General features: G+C 47.5%; 1 protein-coding gene across 1 annotated transcript in view; it reads right to left on the bottom strand.

Annotated features, from left to right (window-relative positions):
• LOC119459395 (ATP-binding cassette sub-family C member 3) overlaps positions 1-22,524 on the bottom strand; it is a 74,697-nt gene that overhangs the window by 7,721 nt on the left and 44,452 nt on the right. Inside the window, exons 9-10 of the mRNA XM_049671693.1 lie at positions 16,689-16,847; positions 3,516-3,682 (exon numbers count right to left, since the gene is read on the bottom strand). Coding sequence (XP_049527650.1) covers positions 3,516-3,682; positions 16,689-16,847 — 326 coding nt within the window. The remainder of the gene's footprint in view (positions 1-3,515; positions 3,683-16,688; positions 16,848-22,524) is intronic.

Below are 22,524 nucleotides of genomic sequence, written 5' to 3'. Positions count from 1 at the left end.
CCTGCCATGGCTGACTTCGACGCTCGGAAGTTCCTGGGTCGCCAGGTGGGCTTCTGAATTGTCAATGACGACGTGACCATCATCGACCAGGCCATTCAGAGGGGTACAGCGTTACTCACATCTATGCTGGCCCCCTGGCAGCGGTTGGACGCAGTCCGGGCATTCGTCATCCCAGGGCTGAACTTCATGATGAGGTGCGGCACCCTGGGAAAGAACGACTGGCAGCGTCTGGATAACGCCCTGCGACCTCTGCTAAACAGGATGCTCTACCTCCACACCAACGCGTCGAACGAGTACTTATACGGCAGCCCACACTCGGGAGCAGCAGCCATTCCAATCGCTGCCGAACTCAGCGATCTATGCCGCGTCGACAATGCCTTCAAGCTGCTTACGTCCTGGGATTTGGAACTTCGCGATATGGCGTCGCAGGGCCTGTTCAAGGTAGTGTCCAGGTGTGTTCGCCGGCCGGCGGAGCAAAGGAACGTCGAGGACTACCTCAGCGGGTCCACGGAGGGCGACTTCCGGCGCCGACATCGCAACTACGTTTCACCTGGACGGAGGCACGCAAGGCGTCCCGCCTTTGGATGTACTATGGCAACTGGACCCTGATGGCGTCCGGTTAACCTGCGGTGACAATACACTCAGCTCAACCCACCACAGGAAGGTTATCCGGACGCTTCGCGCCATTCAGTCGGCTGCCAGGGACACGGTCCTCCAGAATAAGCCTCACCAAGGCAAGATTCTGCAGTGCGTGACCGCTGACCCCACGAGTTTCCACTTCATGCACTCCGGGTCCTTTACCCGGTTTGCTGACTGGGGGTTCATCCACAAGGCCAGGCTCAACCTTCTACCTTTAAACGGAACCTGCCCATGGATGACCGGCCGTGACCAGCGGTGCAGAGTCTGCGGGTACGTGAGGGAGACCTTACCCCACGTCCTCTGCCACTGCATGTCAAAGAGCCATATGTACATGGCCCGATACAACAACATCGTGGCTCGTCTACGCATTGCGTGCCGGAATCGGTTTACCATCACGCACGAGAACCGACCGGTCGCCAGCACCAACCTTCGCCCCGACGTCGTCGTGGCGCGCGGCGAGGCGGCGCTCGTCCTGGACGTCTGTTGTCCTTTCGATAGGAGACCTGACGCCTTCTCGACAGCCCGCACTAAAAAAGATGTCATCATGCGACGGATCTGCACCCGCTCCTACCTCAAGCTCTTCAAGAAGCTGGTTGTGAGTGAGGTGGTCACTGCTTCCCGAGAGATCTACCACAACCACGTAGCTCACCGGTAGTTGACTCCCCGGTTGATGACTCGACTACCAACACTGGTCGGTGACGTCCACCAGTGTAGGGCCCTGCTCGGCCCGTTTTGTGCCCGTGCCTGTGAACTTAATACAGATTCTATCTATGTACTATCGCTCACTACTCACTATCTTCATGCCTTTATTAGCATCACTTACCCTTCGTGTTTTTTCTAAACATGTGGGTAAAACCCTCTGTTGTAACTCTTGTTCCTGGGACCTCTTTGGGCACCAGGTGTGAGGTGTGATAGAGGTAATTCAAGGGTACATTACATGTCCCGGAGTTCACAGGGGTATGTGCCTTTGCACTATCTCCAAGATTGGCCCCCGAGACCGGAGTTCTATCTAGCGCACATGAAAATTTCATGGAAGCCTAGCCATAAACAGCTTCGGTGCAAAAAAGACAAGGCACACCTATGGCTCCAGGACAGCTGCACGCGAGTGAACAACGCGACTCACATGGACTGCGCTAGCACAGTAACATTTAGTGGTAGGCACAGGTTCGCCCACCACCACCGCAGGCGGGAGTAGATGGGTGACAGTGAAAGACATCAGTCCTGCTTCTCAGGGCAACTTCAATGAACCGTAGCAATCAAATATTACTGCGATTCAACGTTTTCATGTGGCTTGAGCTAAACAATCTTTTTTGTAAAATTGCATATTTATGAAAAAGAACCCCACCACAAGTTCATATTATCATCGTTCGCAACCTTTTTTGTTACTTATTTCGTGTTTCTTCAGGGCACGTCAAATATGCACGCAGTATTTTTTGTGAAATTTCTTTTACAAGACTTAGGCAGAGGGAAAGCTTATGAAAGCTGTGTGCCTTTTCTCATTTTCGTGAGATTTATACGCTGTAAAGTTTTGGTAAGCGGCGTCTCGCCCCTGCCTGGTCCTTCAACATAGAACGCCCAAAACCAGTCTCCTAAGGTACACACTCAACGTCATAACAAGAAGCAGTACACAAGTCCCTGCCCATAAGCACCTGGAGCACAAATTGCTTATTTCAGATACGTCCACATCACTACACAATCCTGTAGAAGGCTTAATTGTAAATATGAGTGTGTGTGATGAGTAAGTTGCGCGAGTGGACGTCGCTTAAGCGACGTCCACTAGCGGACCATTATGGACGTCGCTTTGGCCACGCTGTACATTACTCAATCGCCAACTTTCAGCAGCAGTTGGGACTATGGCCCCTTGCTTCGACAGCAGCCACGACAAGGTAATGCCGTTGGTCCTCCTAAACCCTAGACTTTAGCCTCTACCTACAAAATCTGTCAAAGCGGTGCCTATTTATCTTCACGAAAGACGTCTTGGATCTGGGTCTCGACAACTGTCACCCCAGCCAATCATCCATGCCCATGTCGACTACTAGTAGGGTGACTGACCACGTGTTAGACAGATCAAGGTGAACGTTTCTCGTTGCACTCCGTATATCTGAACGCGTGCGCCTCTTCGCAGCGTAACCGTGTGAAATGGTAATATATTTAAACGCCTATGAGCGAATACGAACGCTGACATTTCTAAAAATGCGTAACGTGATAAAAGGGTCTTGTGAGTAATGGTAGTGACTTGGCACTGCAATAGGCCAACAGGCACGTGCGTTCCAGCTAATAAATTGAAAGATCAATTCTGTGCCGTTCAAAGAACGTAGAGCCTACATAGAAAAATTACTTGCGTCATCGTGCTAGATTTGTGTTATCGCGTAACTGGTCTGCCGAGAGCAGTGGAGGATGGTCCATCTTCGACTCGGCTGCCCGAAACTGCAAGTGGTAGCATTGCTGGTGCCGCTGTGTCAATTTGGAAGGTCGCATGCTGTCGTGGCTGCGCCCGAACAATTGGGTCAGCTTCACCCATGCGGAATCGGCGTGTTCTGGAAGCGGCGTCTGACCCACGTCTGACCCAGGGGGCGTCCCTGCGGTCAATGCCGCCAAACCATCACCTGGAAGCAGACTCTGAAATGGTGAACCCTGCACCGGTGATGACGTTGGCTTACTGGAACACGATCAGGGACCATTTACTGGACACGATCAGTGAACATTGTATTGCATTTGGGTCATTTTACACATACATTTCTTGATTAGCGTAAGTTTTTTCATACCATTTGCTTAAACATTTGCGTAAGCCTAACTGGAACCTTTGTTTAACACTGATCCCCACAAATGCGTGAAATCCACAGGATTTTTATGGGGCTCGAGCTCCAGCACCTCACCTGAGATTGTTGCCACCATCCCCTACGTCCATTCGAAGGTTCATGGAATGGCGTGTGACGAATTCGGTCAGGTGCGCTTGCCCAAGTACACGCCACACGTCGCTGTCCGAGTGGCTGCCAGTCGGATCCAAAACGTCCCGCAGCGAGCCTCGTGTCAAGCAAGGGTCCTATTATTTAGGAGTAAGCACCAATTTTCTGTTGTAAGCATCTGCTGCGTTCCTGGAAAGCGCACATATTCCTAAAATGCTAAATCCCAATCACTGTTTATTTTAGCAGCATTCGTTAGCTTATGCGCACAGGCTGTATAAGAAACACGGTGGCACACAGCCGAGTTTACTCAATCCTATTTTCAATTCATTATTGATTGCGCAGGTGTAAAAAAACGTATTCAATGCGCTTGTCTGTTAAAGGTACTCATAAACAAAACGCATGTTGTCGGGTGCATGTGCTGTTTTCTCTCTCTCTACAGCTAGTAACGTTGACGACAACACAAACAACTATTGTCTCATTCTTTCATGTGCTCATACTACTGGCGTGATTGTGAGAGACCTACGGCGTATGATTAGCGGTCCGACAGCTTCGATACACAAGGCAAAGCATAAAGTGGCATACTTTGATCCTAGACATAAATTTATTGAAGCGACGCAATCTGACGACTATCACTATAGCTGTTAGAACAATAATGACGAAGGAGACGAACCGTTCTCGTGCTTCAGACCACAAGCAACAGCAGGTACCCACGCAGTCGGCCTACGGTTTATTCTTAATAAACCCCTTTTTCGCTGCATCAGGAGGTTTCATTTCCTACGAGTGGCGCCTGAACTCATCGGAACTGCGAACCACAACCACAGGTAATCGCCTTCCTGCCTACCGATTCATCGTACCGACATTATTCTGCTCACCGCGGAGTCAAAGCATGCAAGCGCTCAAGCTCTAGCGGGAAGCACACCATGCAGTAATACTCAAGGCCCGTACAACAAGAGTAAGGTTGGTCTTCGGTACTTCCTGTCATGCAAAAGGGGAACTCTCGCTTATCGCATCCAGTACTCCCGACCGACCCTCAATGCCGATCTGATAGAGCTGCTACTTCGCTTCAAAAAATATCGCATTGCTATAGTATCAGACATTGAAAAAGCGTTTCGCAAATAAGCATCACCAGCGCAGACCGAGACGCATTGCGCTACCTGTGGTTGGAGAAAGCGCCAAGGCCAGGTCAACCGTTGTCTAAAGTTGGCATCTGGCGTATGATCAGAGTACCATTCGGCCCGACCTGTAGCCTTTTTTTTTGGCGGCAACCATCTGTCATCAGCTTCAGCAAACGTCATCTGTTTAACCTGAAACTACAAAATAGCTGTGAGGTTCCGTATATGTTGGCGACATTTTAAGAGGAGCAGACGCAGTCGAAGACGCGTCCAAGCTACGGTCAGAAGCCACTGAGATATTCGCAAGTGCATAAATTTAGCTACACTAGTGGGCTTCTAACGACTGATGCGTTCTTAGCAAACAATCGACGCAACATCCGGAGTTACCTCTCGTTACTGACATGACTACTGAAAGTCCTGGGATTGGTATGGCATCCTGACGTCGACGTATTCTCGTTTAGTCCTGGAAACGCTATGGAGTTTGTTCAACAAGCGGTTTATGCTACAGACGACCTTTTGCCTATATGACCCTCTCGGAATGCTTAACCCTTTCAAAATAAGAATGAAGATCTGTTTTCAGAAGCTTTGGCGGAAAGTTGTTGACTGCGAAGAACAGCCTTCACTGGACGCTCCACACGAATGGAAGACTTTCGTGCAATGAACTTCGACAGGTCTGTTACATCAGAGTTCTCCGGTTCTACCGACAGGGTGTACATGGACTTGGCGACAGATATGCACTGCATTTTACGACGTCAGTAAGTCAGCCTACGGCACTGTTTGCTATATTTTCACAGCAGTAAATAGGAACGAGCTAGCCGAGCACATAACATCAATGCAGTTTTGGACTGACTCAATAATTGCAATGTACTTGATTATCGGGGATCCTAACAGATGGAAGATTTAATTCGTCATGGAGACTCACAGCTAAAGGGATATAAAATTGTGGAGCCATTGAACTGGAAAGCAGAAAACCGCAGATTTTTATTGCGATAGCAGTTATATGGACCATCCAGGCGCATTTCTGCCATAGCCGTCGCCGTGATGTTCCGTATAAATACCAAGCGCAATAACATCGTCACCTGCGCGCTGTATGTGCGACTAAAAGCTTCTGAGGGTGAGATGAAGATCGCGGATCAATATCGCACGCACAAGGGAGGAAAGCGGCGAGGTAACGTGCTGTCTTCCGTCGCACGCGAGGCACCAGGGTGGAGGGGAGAGACGGGGGGGGGGGGGGATGTTCTACTCCGACGGCTGCTGCGTACGGCACGGCCGCGCGGGGGCCCTGTCTTGAAAGCGATCTGAGATTTGGACAAAGTGCGCGGTCGCGCGGGCTTCATCTTCAAAGAGATCTGCAATGTGAACAAAGCGCGCCGAGTGCTAGTAGCTTCTTATGCGTTGTGCTTTCGACGCGTAGTTCGCGTTGAAACGCGAGGCAGCACGAAGGTCCGTTCGCTCGCTGCTGCTCTTGCGCTTCCTCACTACAGCGTTTTGACAGCGAGTTTCCGCGGTCATTGAGTAAGATGTGTGCACGTTTACTGTGCACGCGAAGCACCGTGCTTGCTAATTTTCTTAGTAAACGAATGTTTATGAATTTATACGGCCGATAAAACTACTGTCCTTACTTCGTATAGCTGTCTACTAGTTTGCTGTCGCACTCGATGCCTCGCATTTCGGGCTAAACTGAGACTTTCTTTTTGGCAAGCCGATTTCGGTCCCTGAATTAACAGCAAACTCAGTCTGGTGCGAAGGAACACCTTGGCTTAATTGTAAAAAGAAATATTGGCCAGCACACCGTACATAAAACTCTACCGATCTTCGACCGAGTATCGCGGAGGAACGTCCTCATCGGGCACCATCCTTGCAAATCATCATGCCAACCGAATCACCAATTATGGGCATTCACAAATACAGCTCCCTTGTGCGACTAAACCGTGTTACTGCTTGTATACTATGATTTACCTCGAAGCTGAAGCCGAAAAGTGAAGTGAAGCTGACTGGATAAAAAATCCAAGCCAGCGAACTATACTGTATAAAAAAGGTTCAAAGTTTCTTTTCGCAAGAAATTGACCGTGTCTCTAAAGGAGTTCAGCATATAAAGAATTCAACGCTTCGGGACGTGATCTGTTTCCTGGAGTTATATGGGTCACAGGACAACTGCGATTCATCAAAAAGTGTTACGATTAGAACATCCAATCGTCTTACCAAAGGATCACTACTACTGCGAGCTGCTCGTCGCACAGCACCATCGAAAACTTCAAGCAGGAGTTCGGCATACACTTCTACAAACAAGGGTAAGGTTCTGGATATTACGAGGACGGCAGCAAGTCAAGAAAGTCATCTGAGGATGTATCGTGTACCAACGATACAACGTCAAGAACTTTGTCGAAGTACCTGCACCATTACCACCTGAGAGTCCGCTTCAGAACCCTTCCAGGTAACATGACTAGATTTCGCCGGTGCCCTCTACGTGAAAAATCTAGGTAACTATGTCAAAGTGTACATTTTCCTGTTTACGTGCGCCGTAATTAGAGCTGTTCACCTCGAACTAATCGAAGGCATGACCACCACAACCTTTCTTAACGCTTTCCGACGCTTTTTGTCGCGGCGGGGACTTCCTTCTGATATACCTGTATTTAGACAACGCATTAGCTTTCAATAAGAGGAGAGCTTTCAAAACTATGGCAATCATTTAGAAAGAATGAAGTTTGTAACTACATCGCTAACCACCATATAAAATGGAAATTTATGACCGATCATGTACCATGGTGGTGCGGTTTTTACGAGAGACTCATCAGGCCTCTGAAGCTCACATTGAAGAACTGCATCGGAAAGGGATGTCTTACGGAGAAACAGCTACAACCAACCATAACTGAAGTAGAAGCTGTGATCGATTCCCGGCCAATCACATACGTTCATAGTGACTCTAGAGATGTGGAGCCCCTCTCCCCATCTCACTATCTTATTGGAAGGCGAATATCAGCACTTTCCAGCCTAGCACTCGGCGAGATCATGTAGATAGTCGCCATATAATACACATGTGGGAACAGCGAAAAAAACACGAAGAACTTCCTGGAAGCGTTGGTCCAAAGAATACCTTTCGGAATTAAGGTCAATGCCCAGCCCCATGTCAACGACCTAGTTCGACAGGATTAATAAAGGCAACCTCGTCCTTCTACAACAGTCCAGTAAGTTCCGACAACTATGGAACAATGTTCATATAGAGGATTTCCATAGAGAAAGAGACGGCAGGACAAGATCATTTATCTTGAGGCTATCGGGTGGATATATCGTTTAGCGGGTCGTTCAACACCAGTACCCGCTTGAATGAAACTTTTTGTGACCTTCTGCGCGCGGGTCAGTTTGTTGGGCTGAAGGAGACGAATTGTTCTGGTGCTTTGGACCACGCGCAACAGCTGCTACTCATGAAGTCGGGCTACAGTTTATTCTTCATGAACCCCTTTTTGTATGCATCGGAAGGCTTGATTTCCTACGCAACCGATGTAAACAGTGCCCCCACCAACCATATACTCGCTTTCAGGGGTTGAGACTTCGCTAGAAAATAGCACGCGCATGCGCCTATGAATATTTCGAAAGCCGGTGGATTACTACCGCTAACTATTTGGGTAACTACTCCTAGAAATACCGCTCAAGCTTGTGCTTCGCACAAGATAATAACGGATTAATCTTGCGGATGAGAGTTTCTGCACCCAATTTTTCATCTGCCATTGAGAACTTTACATGAATCTGTTTTAGACAATACATCCACTATAGTGTTTTATGCATTGTGTAACAAATTTTATAATGGGATGTTTTGGTATTGGATGTATTGTCTTTCTCTAATCACGATGATTGTATTTTTCGTACTATAGCTGACTTGATGCTATTTTTCGCGAAGTTCAATCTTTGACCTTTATTTATTTGATACATACTGCCGGCCATTTTTGGAGGCCTTAGGCAGGAGTGGGAACAGGAACATAATACAATACAAGCTCTGTGTACTAAAGCAAAACAAAATCACATAACAAAAGAAAGGAAAACATCAAAGGACACACACGCGCCAATGCGTACAAGCAAAGCACAAAAAAACGTATCAACATTGATTCCAATACATAAAATGATAACGTGCGCACACATTTCCGTTGTGAAGGCGCCTACGGCGCTCAATTTCTGATCGCTTGTAGGAATGAATCAATATTTGGCCGTTCAACCACATCAGAAGATAAGGCGTTCCAATCTACAATATTCCGAGGAAAGAAGGAGTACATGAACGCGTTAGTCCTGCATGTAAGCTCAGATACCTTTCTTGGGTGTAGAGACCGAGTAAAGCGGCTTATGGCAGGCGCTATGAGTGCGGATTGATCAATATTTACCATGTTGTGATACCACGAACAAAAAAGTTTTAACCTGTCATGATTACGCCTGGTTTCAAGTTTTTCTAGTTCTGCTTTTTGTAGGAAGTAAGATGGGGATACTTTCCAGCTATAGCAGTTCAAGATGAACCTAATAGATTTTCTTTAGATGCTTCCTAGTTTTAGTTTGTTAGCTTCTGTCCAGGGATCCCAGGCCGCTGCACCGTACTCCAATATGAGCCTAATAAACGTCTTGTACGCCAAAAGCTTTATTTCTGTTGTTGAGTGACCCAGCGTACGCCGAAGGTATCCCAATTTTCTGAACGCGTTTTTTGTGAGGAATGTCACATGTTCATTCCAGCGCAAATCAGAGGTTATCATCACTCCCAAATACTTGTAGCTATGCACTATGCTTAAAGGTTCGTTATTGATGTAATAGGTGAATTGAAGTTGTTGCTTTTTACGGGTTATGGTGATTGCTACCGTTTTTCTACTATTTATGGTCATCTGCCATGTGCCACAGCAGTTCGCAATTGTGCTTAATGCTTCGTTCAGTAATACCTGATCATTAGGGCTAGAGATTTCCTGGTATATGACGCAGTCATCCGCGAACAGCCGGATTTGGACGCCTACATCCTGAACAATATCATTAATGAACAAAACAAAGAAAAGAGGGCGGAGAACGGAGCCCTGCGGAACACCAGACGCCACAGAAGCTGAAGAGGAAGCTATACCATCAATGACTATACACTGGCGCCTTGACGAGAGGTATGCAGCAATGCATGCCAGAAGGCGATCGTTTTTCAGAATGGGCTTCAATTTTAGTACTAGCTTAGAATGAGATACCCTGTCGAAGGCTTTCTCGAAATCCAAAAATATTGACTCGAGACAGAAGAAGAAGACCGGCACCGAAGCAGAGGTCAGCATTAGACCGGCACGGAGGAAGAGGAAGTAGACGTTGCTCCTCGCCATCTTGGCTGGTTGCTGCTACGCCTGTGCTACTCGCCTATTTTGTAAATACTTGTAAATATACGTTTTCGCGCAACATTTTCTGGTGGAGGTGCGGAGTACGCTGCCTGTTCATCCCCATCACCCAAGCCCGGAACTCCGAAGTGGTCGCCGCGTTGTCCCCTCGGTGATGGCCACTGAAGCACGCACCGCGCCGGAACCTACCGTGCAGCAGCCGTCCCCGCCATCTGTCATCTTATCGCTTCCGCAAGATCCGGGAACCTTCTCTGGCACAGATAACGTGGACGTCGAGGACTGGATTGCATGGTATGAGCGTGTCAGCAAACAGAACAGATGGGACGATACGCTTATGCTGGCGAATGTGATATTTTACCTGGAAGGAACCGCGCGCGTCTGGTACGAGACGCACGAACACGATCTGACCAGCTGGGACGTTTGCAAATAAAAACTGAATGATTTGTTCGGCAAGCCCTTGGGTCGTCAACTAGCCGCTAAAAAAGAACTTGGCACCCGAGCGCAGTTATCTACTGAATCATACATTTCGTATATTCAGGATATTCTAGCGCTTTGCCGTAAAGTTGACGGTAACATGTCCGAAGCGGACAAGATCCGACACATACTGAAAGGAATCGCCGATGACGCATTCAACCTCTTAGTATTCATGAACTGCGCCACCGTGGATGCTATTGTCACAGATTGTCGGCGATTCGAACAAGCTAAATCCCGCCGTATCGCCCAGCAATTCACCAGGCTCCCCAATACTGCCGCATCGTCATCATGTGAGGAACCACTACCTACGTCACAATCGCCGGTTTCGAACACTTTGACACGGATCGTTCGACGGGAACTAGAAGCAATGTCACCAGCCCATCTCGTGCCCAATGTCACGACTGCCAACCAGCCTATGGTTTCATTGATTCAAGCCGTGCTTCGACAGGAGGTCCCGAATTTGGGACTCTCCTCTGTGTGCGCTGTTCGCGTGCTGCCAGTCGCACAAGTCACACCACCAGTTCCACCAGTCGCGCCGCGGAACCAGCCCTTTTACTCGCGATACCGCAATCCCGCTGAGTGGAGGACGCCGGATGATTGCCCACTATGTTTCGCGTGCTCTCGAGTTGGGCATATTTCGCGACACTGCTGGAGCCATCAGACGTCACCGACTGGCTGGAGCACCCGGAACCCTCGTCCTGAAGGCTACTCCCGTACAACATCATCGCGCTCTTCACCGACTGACACGCCCGACGTCGACACTCGCACCAACGTGTACAGCAGGTCACCATCGCCGCGCGATCGCCGATCTCGCTCACCGCAAGCCCGCCCATTCCCTTCGCCGCAAGCCCGCCGTTTCCCGTCGCCTGCCAACTCTGGACGCTACGCATCGGAAAACTAACGAGTCCAGCGCCCGGAGGTGACGCTGCATTCTCGACCCGGCCTCGAAATCCTCGTCTGACAGTTCCTACCCGCTCTAATTTGCTCGAAGTCCAACTCGACGGTGTTAGTGTTATGGCCCTTATCGACACTGGTGCCCAGATCTCGGTGATGAGCTCTAGTCTTCGTGAGAAGCTGAAGAAAGTCCTGACACCCGCCGTGCTACGTACAGTGAGGGTTGCCGATGGAAGCACACCTACTGTTGTTGGAACGTGTACTGCCCGCGTTACTATATCTGGCCATACAACGAGCGCTCAGTTTCTTGTGCTTGAGCAGTGCCCATACGACGTGATCTTGGGCATTGACTTTTTGACGTCACATTCAGCCCTCGTCGACTGCGGCACCGGTGTCCTGCAACTTGAACTCCCTTCTGCCCCAGAGACTCTTCCTGCTAAACCTACACAACTGTGTTCGTCAGAGTACGTGCGATTACCGCCCCAATCCACTACTTATGTTCTTTTGACGCCCTCTCCTGCTGTCGCTGACGGGGATTACGTTGCATCCCCTACTACTGACGTTGTCTTGGCACACAATGTGACCCTACTCCACACGGTTGTCGAAATTGTCAACAACGAAGCTTATCTGCCTGTGCTGAACTTTGGCTTATCCGCCCGTGTTCTACCATCCGGAATTGCGCTCGCAACGTTGGCATCCCTCAGCAACTGTCAAATATCCACGCTAACATCTGAGGTGACTTTGAGTCCGACGTGCTCAGCAGGATCCACCAGCTTGCCTACCAGTGAATTCAACAAAATGATAGCCGCGGACCTTTCTTCTGCGCAGGCTGATGAGCTCTGCCGTGTGCTAGCGTCGTACCGGGACGTTTTTGACTTCGACAACCGCCCACTTGGCCAGACAACGGCTGCCATGCACCGAATCGACACAGGCGACGCAAACCCTATTCATCGCCGTCCTTATCGTGTTTCTGCTGCTGAACGGGCGATTATACAAGCAGAAGTCGACAAGATGGCTGCAAAAGACATTATAGAACCTTCGTCTAGCCAATGGGCGTCCCCAGTTGTGCTTGTCAAGAAAAAAGACGGCACCTGGCGTTTCTGTGTCGATTACAGACACCTGAACAAGATCACTAAGAAGGACGTATATCCGTTGCCACGTATAGATGATGCCCTCGATTGCCTCCACGGAGCGAGTCATTTTTCATCCATCGACCTGCGGTGTGGCTATTGGCAGGTTGCCGTAGATCCTATGGACCGCGAGAAGACCGCTTTTGTGACACCTGATGGGTTATACCAATTTAAAGTTATGCCCTTCGGCCTATGCAATGCGCCAGCATCATTTGAGCGCATGATGGATTCGCTCCTTCGTGCCTTCAAATGGTCGACCTGCTTATGTTACCTGGATGACGTTATTGTTTTCTCCACGAGATTTGAGAGCCATATTCAGCGCCTGTCCGCCATCCTTCAAGTGTTCCGCAGCGCCGGTCTCCAGCTTAACTCATCCAAGTGCAATTTTGGTCGCCGCGAAATAACAGTGCTCGGCCACCTTGTTAATGGTGTAGGAATCCGACCTGACCCAGAAAAAATTCGCGCGGTGAAGCATTTCCCTGCACCTTGCTCAACCAAAGACGTTCGCTCCTTCATTGGCTTATTTTCTTACTTTCGTCGCTTTGTCGAAAATTTCGCTGACATCGCCCGTCCGATCACCGACCTTCTCAAGAAAGATACGCTTTTCGTCTGGGGCCATCTCGAAGCTCAGGCATTTTCTGCGCTTATCCGCCTTCTGACGACTTCTCCTCTGTTGGCGCACTTCGACCCATCTGCCCCAACGGAAGTTCGGACGGATGCCAGTGGATACGGAATCGGAGCCGTCCTTGCCCAGCGCCAGCATGGTCGTGACTGCGTCATAGCGTACGCCAGCCGCCTGCTCTCTGCCCCAGAACGCAATTACTCAATTACCGAGCGTGAATACCTTGCCCTTGTTTGGGCAATCTCCAAATTTCGGCCGTACCTCTTTGGCCGCCCATTCACGGTAGTCACTGACCACCATGCGCTCTGCTGGCTTTCCTCGCTGAAAGATCCTACAGGCCGTATCAGACGCTGGGCTTTGCGATTACAAGAGTACTCGTTTTCCGTCATCCATAAGTCTGGCCAATTACATCAGGACGCGGATTGCCTGTCCCGTTATCCCGTGGATCCACCCGACAGCACCAACCCTGACACCGATGCATGTGTCCTTTCCATATCTCAGTTAATTCATTTCGGCGATGAACAGCGGCGTGATCCGGCGTTTCGTTCCATCATCAACCGTCTCAGTTCCGGGCCCCCTGACGAGTCATTCCGGATGTTTACCTTACATAATGAAACCTTATACCGCCACAGTGTATACTCCGAAGGCCCTGAACACTTGCTTGTGGTGCCCTCCCACATGCGTACTACTGTCCTCCAGCAGCTTCACGACGAACCTACAGCAGGTCATCTTGGTGTAACGCGCACTTATGACCGCGTGCGGTGTCGCTTCTTTTGGCCTGGACTTTATCGCTCCGTACAGAAGTATGTTGGCCGCTGCGAACTTTGCCAACGACGCAGGAAACCACCGACGCTTCCCGCCGGCCTTCTTCAGCCTATCGATGTCCCAGTAGAGCCGTTCTTCTACGTCGGCCTCGATTTGCTCGGACCCTTCCCGACATCAGCATCAGGGAACAAATGGGTCGCTGTCGCGACAGACTATGCCACGCGTTACGCTATTACGCGCGCACTTCCAACCAGCTGTGCCACCGATATTGCCGACTTCCTCCTTCACGATGTTATTCTGCATCACGGAGCGCCTCGTCAACTGCTCACCGATCGCGGTCCTTACTTCTTGTCGCGTGTCATCGATGACCTTCTACGCTCATGTTCCACGAAACACAAAGTCACCACCGCCTATCACCCTCAGACGAATGGCCTCACCGTACGTCTGAATCGCACTATAACCGACATGCTGTCCATGTATGTTTCCGCCGACCACCGCGACTGGGATGCTACATTACCCTTTGTCACATTTGCCTATAATTCGTCACGCCACGATACCACGATACCGTTTTACCTTTTTTTTTGGCCGGGAACCGACACTACCTATGGATACTGTACTACCAGCCGCCCCACAACAACCACCGGAGTACGCACAGGATGCCATCGGAAGGGCGCACGCTGCGCGTCATATCGCGCGTGACCGCCTTCAGATGTCGCAGGTGTCACAAAAGAACCGTTACGATTGCCGTCACAAGGATGTATGTTACGCTCCTGGATCCTTAGTGCTCCTCTGGTCGCCAACTCGACACGTTGGTCTCTCCGCGAAGCTTCTACCACGCTATCATGGTCCTTATCGCGTTCTGCGCCAAGTTACCGACGTGACTTATGAGATTGCACCGGCACAACCAATGTTATCTTCTGCGCCGATCAAGACTGACGTAGTTCATGTTGCCCGGCTGAAGCCGTATCACCCGTCCGCTGATGCTGCACTCTGACCTGCCCGGATGGTGCGCGTGTTTTCGCCCGGGGGGTAATTACGCGAGACAGAAGAAGAAGACCGACACCGAAGCAGAGGTCAGCATTAGACCGGCACGGAGGAAGAGGAAGTAGAGGTTGCTCCTCGCCATCTTGGCTGGTTGCTGCTACGCCTGTGCTACTCGCCTATTTTGTAAATACTTGTAAATATACGTTTTCGCGCAACAATATTATGTCCACCGAATTATGTCTGTCTAATGCCATAGCAATGTCATGTATTGTTACTATTAGTTGGGTTACTGTAGATACTCCTCTACGAAATCCATGTTGCAGGTGGTCAAGTAGGTCATTGCTCTCAATAACGGAGGATATGTGTTTAAACATAATATGTTCAAGCAATTTCACTGAAGTACATAGAATCGATATAGGCCTGTATGAGGAAGGTGATGAATGGTCATCCGCTTTAGGTATAGGAGTAATTTTAGCAAATCTCCAATCGTCCGGAAGTTCCGCACGAGTCAATGATTTGCGAAATAATAGGGTTAGATACTTCGCGCACCATTCGGCATATCGTACTAGGAACGCGTTCGGAATCTCATCAATACCAGGTGATTTCTTGATGTCTAAATTCACAAGCATCGCCAGGACACCATCCTCACTAACAGATACATCATCTATAGGCACTATTTCTTACTGCCTATAGATGATGTAATAAGCCCCACTACGATAACGCTCCACTCGGGCACTGTAGGTATTTGTAATAAATAAATAAATAAATAAATAAATAAATAAAAACAAATAGAGTGAAATATTGTCGAAAGTGTGGCTCCTTTGAGAAACGCTGCTAATTACTCAATCACTGCTATGACCTAAAATTGTAACATCCACATCCACAATTTGTAAGTTGCTTGAACATATTATACGTAAGGCGATTATGATCCTGTTCGAAATCTTGCAATGATTGATAACACAGTGAATTTCAATATACTGCCGGAAAACTTGCGGCAGAAATGAAAAGGCATAAGTGCTTGCCAGCACACATTCTTGAAAACAGCGTTCCATAGTTCACCACCGTGGTCTGCCAGATACGTTTAGTGATTGAAATATATAACCCTGACATTTGTCGGCATTATTGTGGAAAGCAAAATAATTATGTATCCCGTTGATATATGGAAACTGGTAATATTTTTTTCAAAATGTGCTATGCAGAAAAAAAAACATTGCCAACGTCTTGAATTCTATCATGGGCAAAATATACGTACCAACACAGTTAAAAAGTATTCAATTCTATCTAAAGGCTTGGCATATTTTAGCGTGGTACATGGGTCACATGTAGAGCCTCCCCCATTTTTAGCTATATCGCGCGAAAACACTATAATTTGGTCGTACGTCCTCCTGAAAGGAACATCGCAATTGACGAGTCTTACACAGGAGAGTGCTTAGTGCACTTGACAGTACTTCTGCCGGTCCCAATGATTATCGGCACTTAATGTCCCTAAAATGACGCGTGATGGACGCTCGCGCGATGTAGCTTAAAATGCGGGAGGCTGTACATGTGGTAATGTACAATTATAACATTGGTTGCTTCCATTATTTTTCTTTATGTTTTTAAACATGGCTCTTCCTATTTTATGCAAATAAGCACAACAAAATTATTGAAAACATTTTTTTGCATTCTTAGCCCAAAAGCTAAGTACCAACAAAAAGCTTGAAAAAAAATCTTTACGCCATAATTTTCTTCGCAAGGGCTTTCCTCTTCCAGGATTCATATCTTCCACCCCCACACAGTTTTCGTGGTGTCACCTATATTGCGTGATATTAAGCAAACCTTTTGCTCACCTGCGGGATGATGGTGACAACAGATCGTAGCCGGCGCAGCGACACCGACGATATGTCGACATTATCGATGCGGATGCTTCCAGCAGATGCGTTCAGGACCCTCAGAACAGCCATTAGCAGCGACGACTTGCCTGCGCCAGTGCGGCCGACAATGCCCACCTGCAATACAACCAGATAAAGGAACCTTTTACAAGCAGTTCACCACACCCGACGAGACAGTACCGCAAGGACTAAGATCATAAGATCCATGGGATCATACGTTATGTTGACCTCTATGAAAATTATCTCACCCAAAACCAATTAATGTCATCAATTTGAGGCGTCGTATACAATCGTGGTGCCATCTGGCAGCTATCATTGCCTTCATCAAGCAAATGGCTGAGCATCACATCAAGCCGACACGTGTGGAGCTTTCGCAGAGCCACGCATGTTTCCCGGCCTTTCCCGCAGGAAATAGACATCACAGTGTTGAATAAGCGTTGTTTTGTTTCCCTTACGCTCCCGAGTTGCGTGTCCATATCTATGTCATGTAAGTGAGGTTAGAACTGGTGAGGCTTATACAGTGCTGACTAACGGCCACGTCCTCTGCTACAGAGGTCTTTTAGATAAGAGAGAATTCGGGGTAGGATTTCTACTCCATAAGGACATAGCGGGCAAGATTGATGAATTCTACAGCATTAATGAGAGGGTAGCAGTCGTCTTAATAAAGCTGAATAGGAGATATAGAATGAAAATAATACAAGCTTACGCCCCAACCTCCAGTCACGATGATGAAGAAATAGAACAGTTTTGTGAACATGTTGAATTAGCAATGATAAAGGTGGAAACTCAGTATACTGTAATCATGGGCGACTTCAATGCAAAAGTGGGGGGAAAGCAGGCTGGTGAGCAAGCAATTGGCATCTATGGCATCGATTCTAGGAGCACTAGAGGAGAGATGTTCGTAGAATTCGAGGAAAGGAATGGGCTCCGAATAATGAATACCTTCTTCAGGAAGTGCAGCAACAGGAAGTGGACCTGGAAAAGCCCACATTGAGAAACAAGGAATAAAATAGATTTCATACTCTCTGTCGATACCAGCGTAGTGATAGATATAGAAGTGTTAGGTACGGTAAAGTGCAGCGAGTATAGGGTTAGTGAGGTCTAGGATTTCTCTTAATTTGAAGAGAGAAAGAATAAAGTTAGTCACGAAGAAACAGGCCAACCTAGACGCAGTAAAGGTGAAAGCAGACCAATTCAGGCTGGTACTCACAAACAAATATGCCGTTTTAGAAGAGAAGGATTAAGGTATAACATAGAGGTAATGAATGAAACCGTAACTAGGCTCTTCTATGAAGCAGCAATTGAAGTTCGAGGTAAGGCACCAAGGCAACCAGTAGGTAAGCTCTCCCAAGTAGCAAAGGACCTAATAAAGAAATTACGAAACATGAAAGTGTCAAACTAGAGAGAGCAGATAGAATTTGTTGAGCTGTCAAAAGTGATCAACAAGAAGAAAGTAAGGAATGTTCAAAATTATAACGTAGAAAAGATTGAGGTAGCATTAAAATACGGACGCCGCATGAAATCAGTGAGAAGAAAACTTGGCATAGTACAAGGCAACATGTATGCACTGAAAGATAAGCAGAGTAATATCATCAGCAACTTCGATGACATAGTAAAAGCAGCGGAAGAATTCTACACTGACCTGTACAGTTCGAGAGCAGCCAAGCTAATTTCATTCTAAGTAGTGATGAACAGGGTACAGAGGCTCCTTCTATAACTAGCGATGAAGTTAGAAGGGCCTTGCAAGACATGACCAGGGGAGAAGCTGTTGGAGAAGATGGAATAACAGTCGAATTAATCAAAAATGGAGGAGATATCATGCTTGAAAAGCTTGCGGCCCTTTATACGCAATGCCTCACGACTTCAAGTGTACCACAGAGCTCGAAGAACGCCAACATTATACTAATCCATAAGAAGGGAGATGTTAAAGAATTGAAGACTTATAGCTCCATTAGCTTCCTTTCAATATTGCATAAGATATTCACCAAGCTAATTTCCAGCAGAATCAGAGCAACACTTGACTTCAGCCAACTACGAAAACAGGCTGGCTTCAGGAAGGGATATTCTACTATGGATCATATCCATGTCATCAATCAGGTAATCGAGAAATCTGCGGAGTACAATCAACCTCTCTATATGGCTTTCATAGATAATGAAAAGGCATTTGATTCAGTAGAGATACCCGCAGTCATAGAGGCATTGCGTAATCAAGGAGTACAGGAGGCATACATGAATATCTTGGCAAATACCTACAAGGATTCCACAGCTACCTTGGTTCTCCACAAGAAAAGTTGAAAGTTAACTATCAAGACAGAGGTTAGGCAACACAATCTCTTCAATGCTATTAACTGCATGCTTAGAAGAAGTATTCAAGCTCTTAGACTGGAAACGCTTGGGAGTGAGGATCAACGGTGAATATCTCAGCAACCTCCGATTTGCTGATGACATTGTCCTATCCAGCAACAATGGAGACGAATTACAGCAAATGATTGAGGACCTTAACCGAGAAAGTGTAAGAGTGGGGTTGAAGATTAATATGCAGAATACAAAGATAATGTTCAATCAGCCTTGGCCAAAGAGAAGAATAATTCAGGATCGCCAGTCATCCTCTAGAGTCTGTAAAGGATTACGTTTATCGAGGTCAATTACTCACAGGGGACCCTGTACATGAGAAAGAAATTTACAGAAGAATAAAATTGGGTTGGAGTGCATACGGCAGGCATTGCCAAATCCTGACTGGGAACTTACCACTATTGTTGAAAAGAAAAGTGTACAATCATTGCATTGTACCTGTGCTAACATATGGGGCAGAAACTTGGAGGTTAACAAAGAAGCTCGAGGACAATTTAAGTACCGCACAAAGAGCGATATAACGAAAAATGTTAGGCCTAACGTTAGGAGACAGGAATAGAGCGGTGTGGATCAGAGCGCAAACGGGGATAGCCGACATTAAGAGGAAAAAATCGAGCTCGGCAGGCCTTGTAATGCGTCGAACGGATAACCGATGGACCATTAGAGTTACAGAATGTATACCAAAAGAAAGGAAGCGCAGTCGAGGCCGGCAGAAAACTCAGAACATATGTTTTCTTATGCTTTATAGGGTGCGAAGTGCTTAGTTTTAAGTATTGCATGCGTTATTATTATGCGATGACAGCTCCTGTAATTAGGGTAACAAACAAGATACGTTTCATGCGACTGATTACCTTTTGTTATTATTATTGCACGTATTTCTAGAAACGCAAGCCTGCTTTATTAAGCTGTACGCAGCACGTAAAAATTGAAACATTATCGTTTTCAGTAGTGGTTCAGCACAAGCATGTGAAAATATAATGCGTAGACAAGGCCCCAGCCGAGCGCATTTTCTCTGCAGCTAATCTTTTTAGCAACTTTGACAGGATAACATTGCACCTATGAGTATCTGGAGAGGTACCTTTCTGAGAAATATTTTATGGCCTATAATAAATGCCTTCGTCAGCTTGTTTCACTGATTTCGTAAGCAGGAATAATGAAGATATGCGAGCAAAGGTGTTCTGCTAAAGGTGGGTTTGCTGTATGGACATTTGAGTGTGCCGTATTCTCAAAGAGACCATAGTCTTGCCACCTGCGCAAAGGGAATTGGCCGACTGCCGGCGGTTGGAAAACTGCTGGGAGGAAGGAGGTCGGCTGCCCACTTTCGTGGCTTGTCATAAAAGGAAAAAACGTTTCGCCAAGGTTGTTTGCCAGCTTCGTCGGCACATGAGTAGCAAAAGGACATTGGACCGAGGTTGAAATACAACCAGTCTCTAAGGCCGGCTGCGACAGCTTGGTATGCGAAGTGCGAACTACGTCGTGCCGAAGCAGATTGCCAACGCACTGTATCAGGCGCATTCAAAAGCTATTTTCGCGCCTTTCGATCCGAGCATCAGGCTGTTTTTCGCTGCTACGTAACTTATATTCGACTCAACATTTTTCTGGAATGACAAGTGCTTCTTTTCTACTTTATGATATGAATAAGGAGTTCATTCATAGCTTAGTTGAGTGCACTATATTGCCTTTCCGAAACTATTGAGCCGCATAATGTATTTACATTCTTTTTTCATAAACATTTTCTTGCCTATTTGTCATTTCGAATCATGTATAGTTGCTTCTCTACTACGGTATTTATAATGGCACCAAGTGTTCCCTGCGTTCCCTTTAATGCAAAGCAGATACATACACAATCTTCTTATAATGAGCATTCATATTTTGGTAACGGGGTTTCAGTGATCCGATTGTTCTGGTCTATGTGCACAGGGTTATGTGGCATGTGCTTCAGAATTTTGTGTGATTTTTCTAAGATAACTGTCTTCAAATGAATGTTTGAAAGAATATGCTCTCTGTGGTGCGGCATATTTTGTGCTGTGCATGCTGTACAGCGAGCAGGATGCATGCTTGCTTGCTATCGGCCAAGAATACGCTGCTTCATAAGTATAAGACATGCTATAAATCCATCTAAGCCAATATAGGCCCAGGCATAGGCCGACCTACAATTTGTCGTGGGCCATTCCAGTAAAACACTTCGTCGTCCGAATCGTGCCCCAATGTCCACGCACATTTTCTAGACAAATAGAAGATTCGATGGAAGTCTACTTTCAGATATCATATCACGGATATCCTAATCTTTTCCCGTATGGACCTTTTTCGACATACGCGTGAATATTTGCTCCTCTAATTGAGGCTTTATCTTTGAGTTTACTCGTAATAGGATTATACTTTCTCGCATGTTTGAAATACCATGCCAAGCTATCATGTCCGCAACTCATGTGTACGTCCTACTTTAGGAATTTTCTGAAGCAATTTCATGTGAAAATTCTAGTTAATTCAATAAGTCACTTGCGCTTGGCAGAAGCTCTAGGTGATTGAGGAGCATGCTGCACTTCTGCACAAATGCGTGAGCGCGTCATGCGTGCACAAGACGTATCTGTTCTTAATGTGTGAGCGGCGCCCATTGCATATGGTATAGCGAACACTGAGCAAAAGTACCTGACATGTCCGTAAATATACGCAGAATGTCCCTATGATGTCCCTCGCTTACGTGCAAGGAATGTCGTAAAGTCCAGCTACACAGTGACGTGAGAATGAATGAATGCTTGGGTTTCACGTGCCAAAACCACGATTTGATTATGAGGCACGCCGTAGTGGGGGACTCCGGATAAATTTTGACCACCAGGAGATCTTTACCGTGCCCCCAATGCATGGGACAGGGGCGTTTTTGCATTTCGCCCCATCGACCTCCCGCCGCCGCGGCCAGGATTTGACCCCGCGACCTGGTGCTTAGCAGCGCAACACCATAGCCGCTAAGCCACCGTGGAGGGTATGGTCAGGTGAGAGACGTCCGCAGGACATATTCGACACATCCCTTGGATATTCATGTCCTCGCAGTGGATGTTCATAAGAGATCCATACGACTTGATTGTTGTCACTGGGATCTTAGGTTCGATGTAGGCCCAGTCATAAGCCGACCTACAAATGCTCGTGGGCCATGCCAGATTCGATGTAAGCCCAGACATGGGCCAACCATCATATTGTCAGGGGCGATGCTAGGTTTGATGTAGGCCCAGCCATGAGCCGACCTACAAATTGTCATGGGACTTCCTAGGTTTGAGGTCAGCCAGGCTGGCAGCAATGATCGGCTCTAGGTCGGCACCCTAATTGGCTGATGTAAGGCCGTTGTCAATCCCCAAGGACGGCCCGAGCGAAATTGGCAAGCAAGGCCCCACGTGTCACGGTTGGGCTCCATATACTTCCGCCCCATTGGGTCGAGCAAATTTTTAAG

Source organism: Dermacentor silvarum, chromosome 7 (assembly GCF_013339745.2).
Source record: "Dermacentor silvarum isolate Dsil-2018 chromosome 7, BIME_Dsil_1.4, whole genome shotgun sequence".
In the NCBI taxonomy this organism is placed as follows: domain Eukaryota; kingdom Metazoa; phylum Arthropoda; class Arachnida; order Ixodida; family Ixodidae; genus Dermacentor; species Dermacentor silvarum.
The sequence above is the reverse complement of the archived record's forward strand: the minus strand, read 5'-3'. Positions and strand labels throughout refer to the sequence as shown.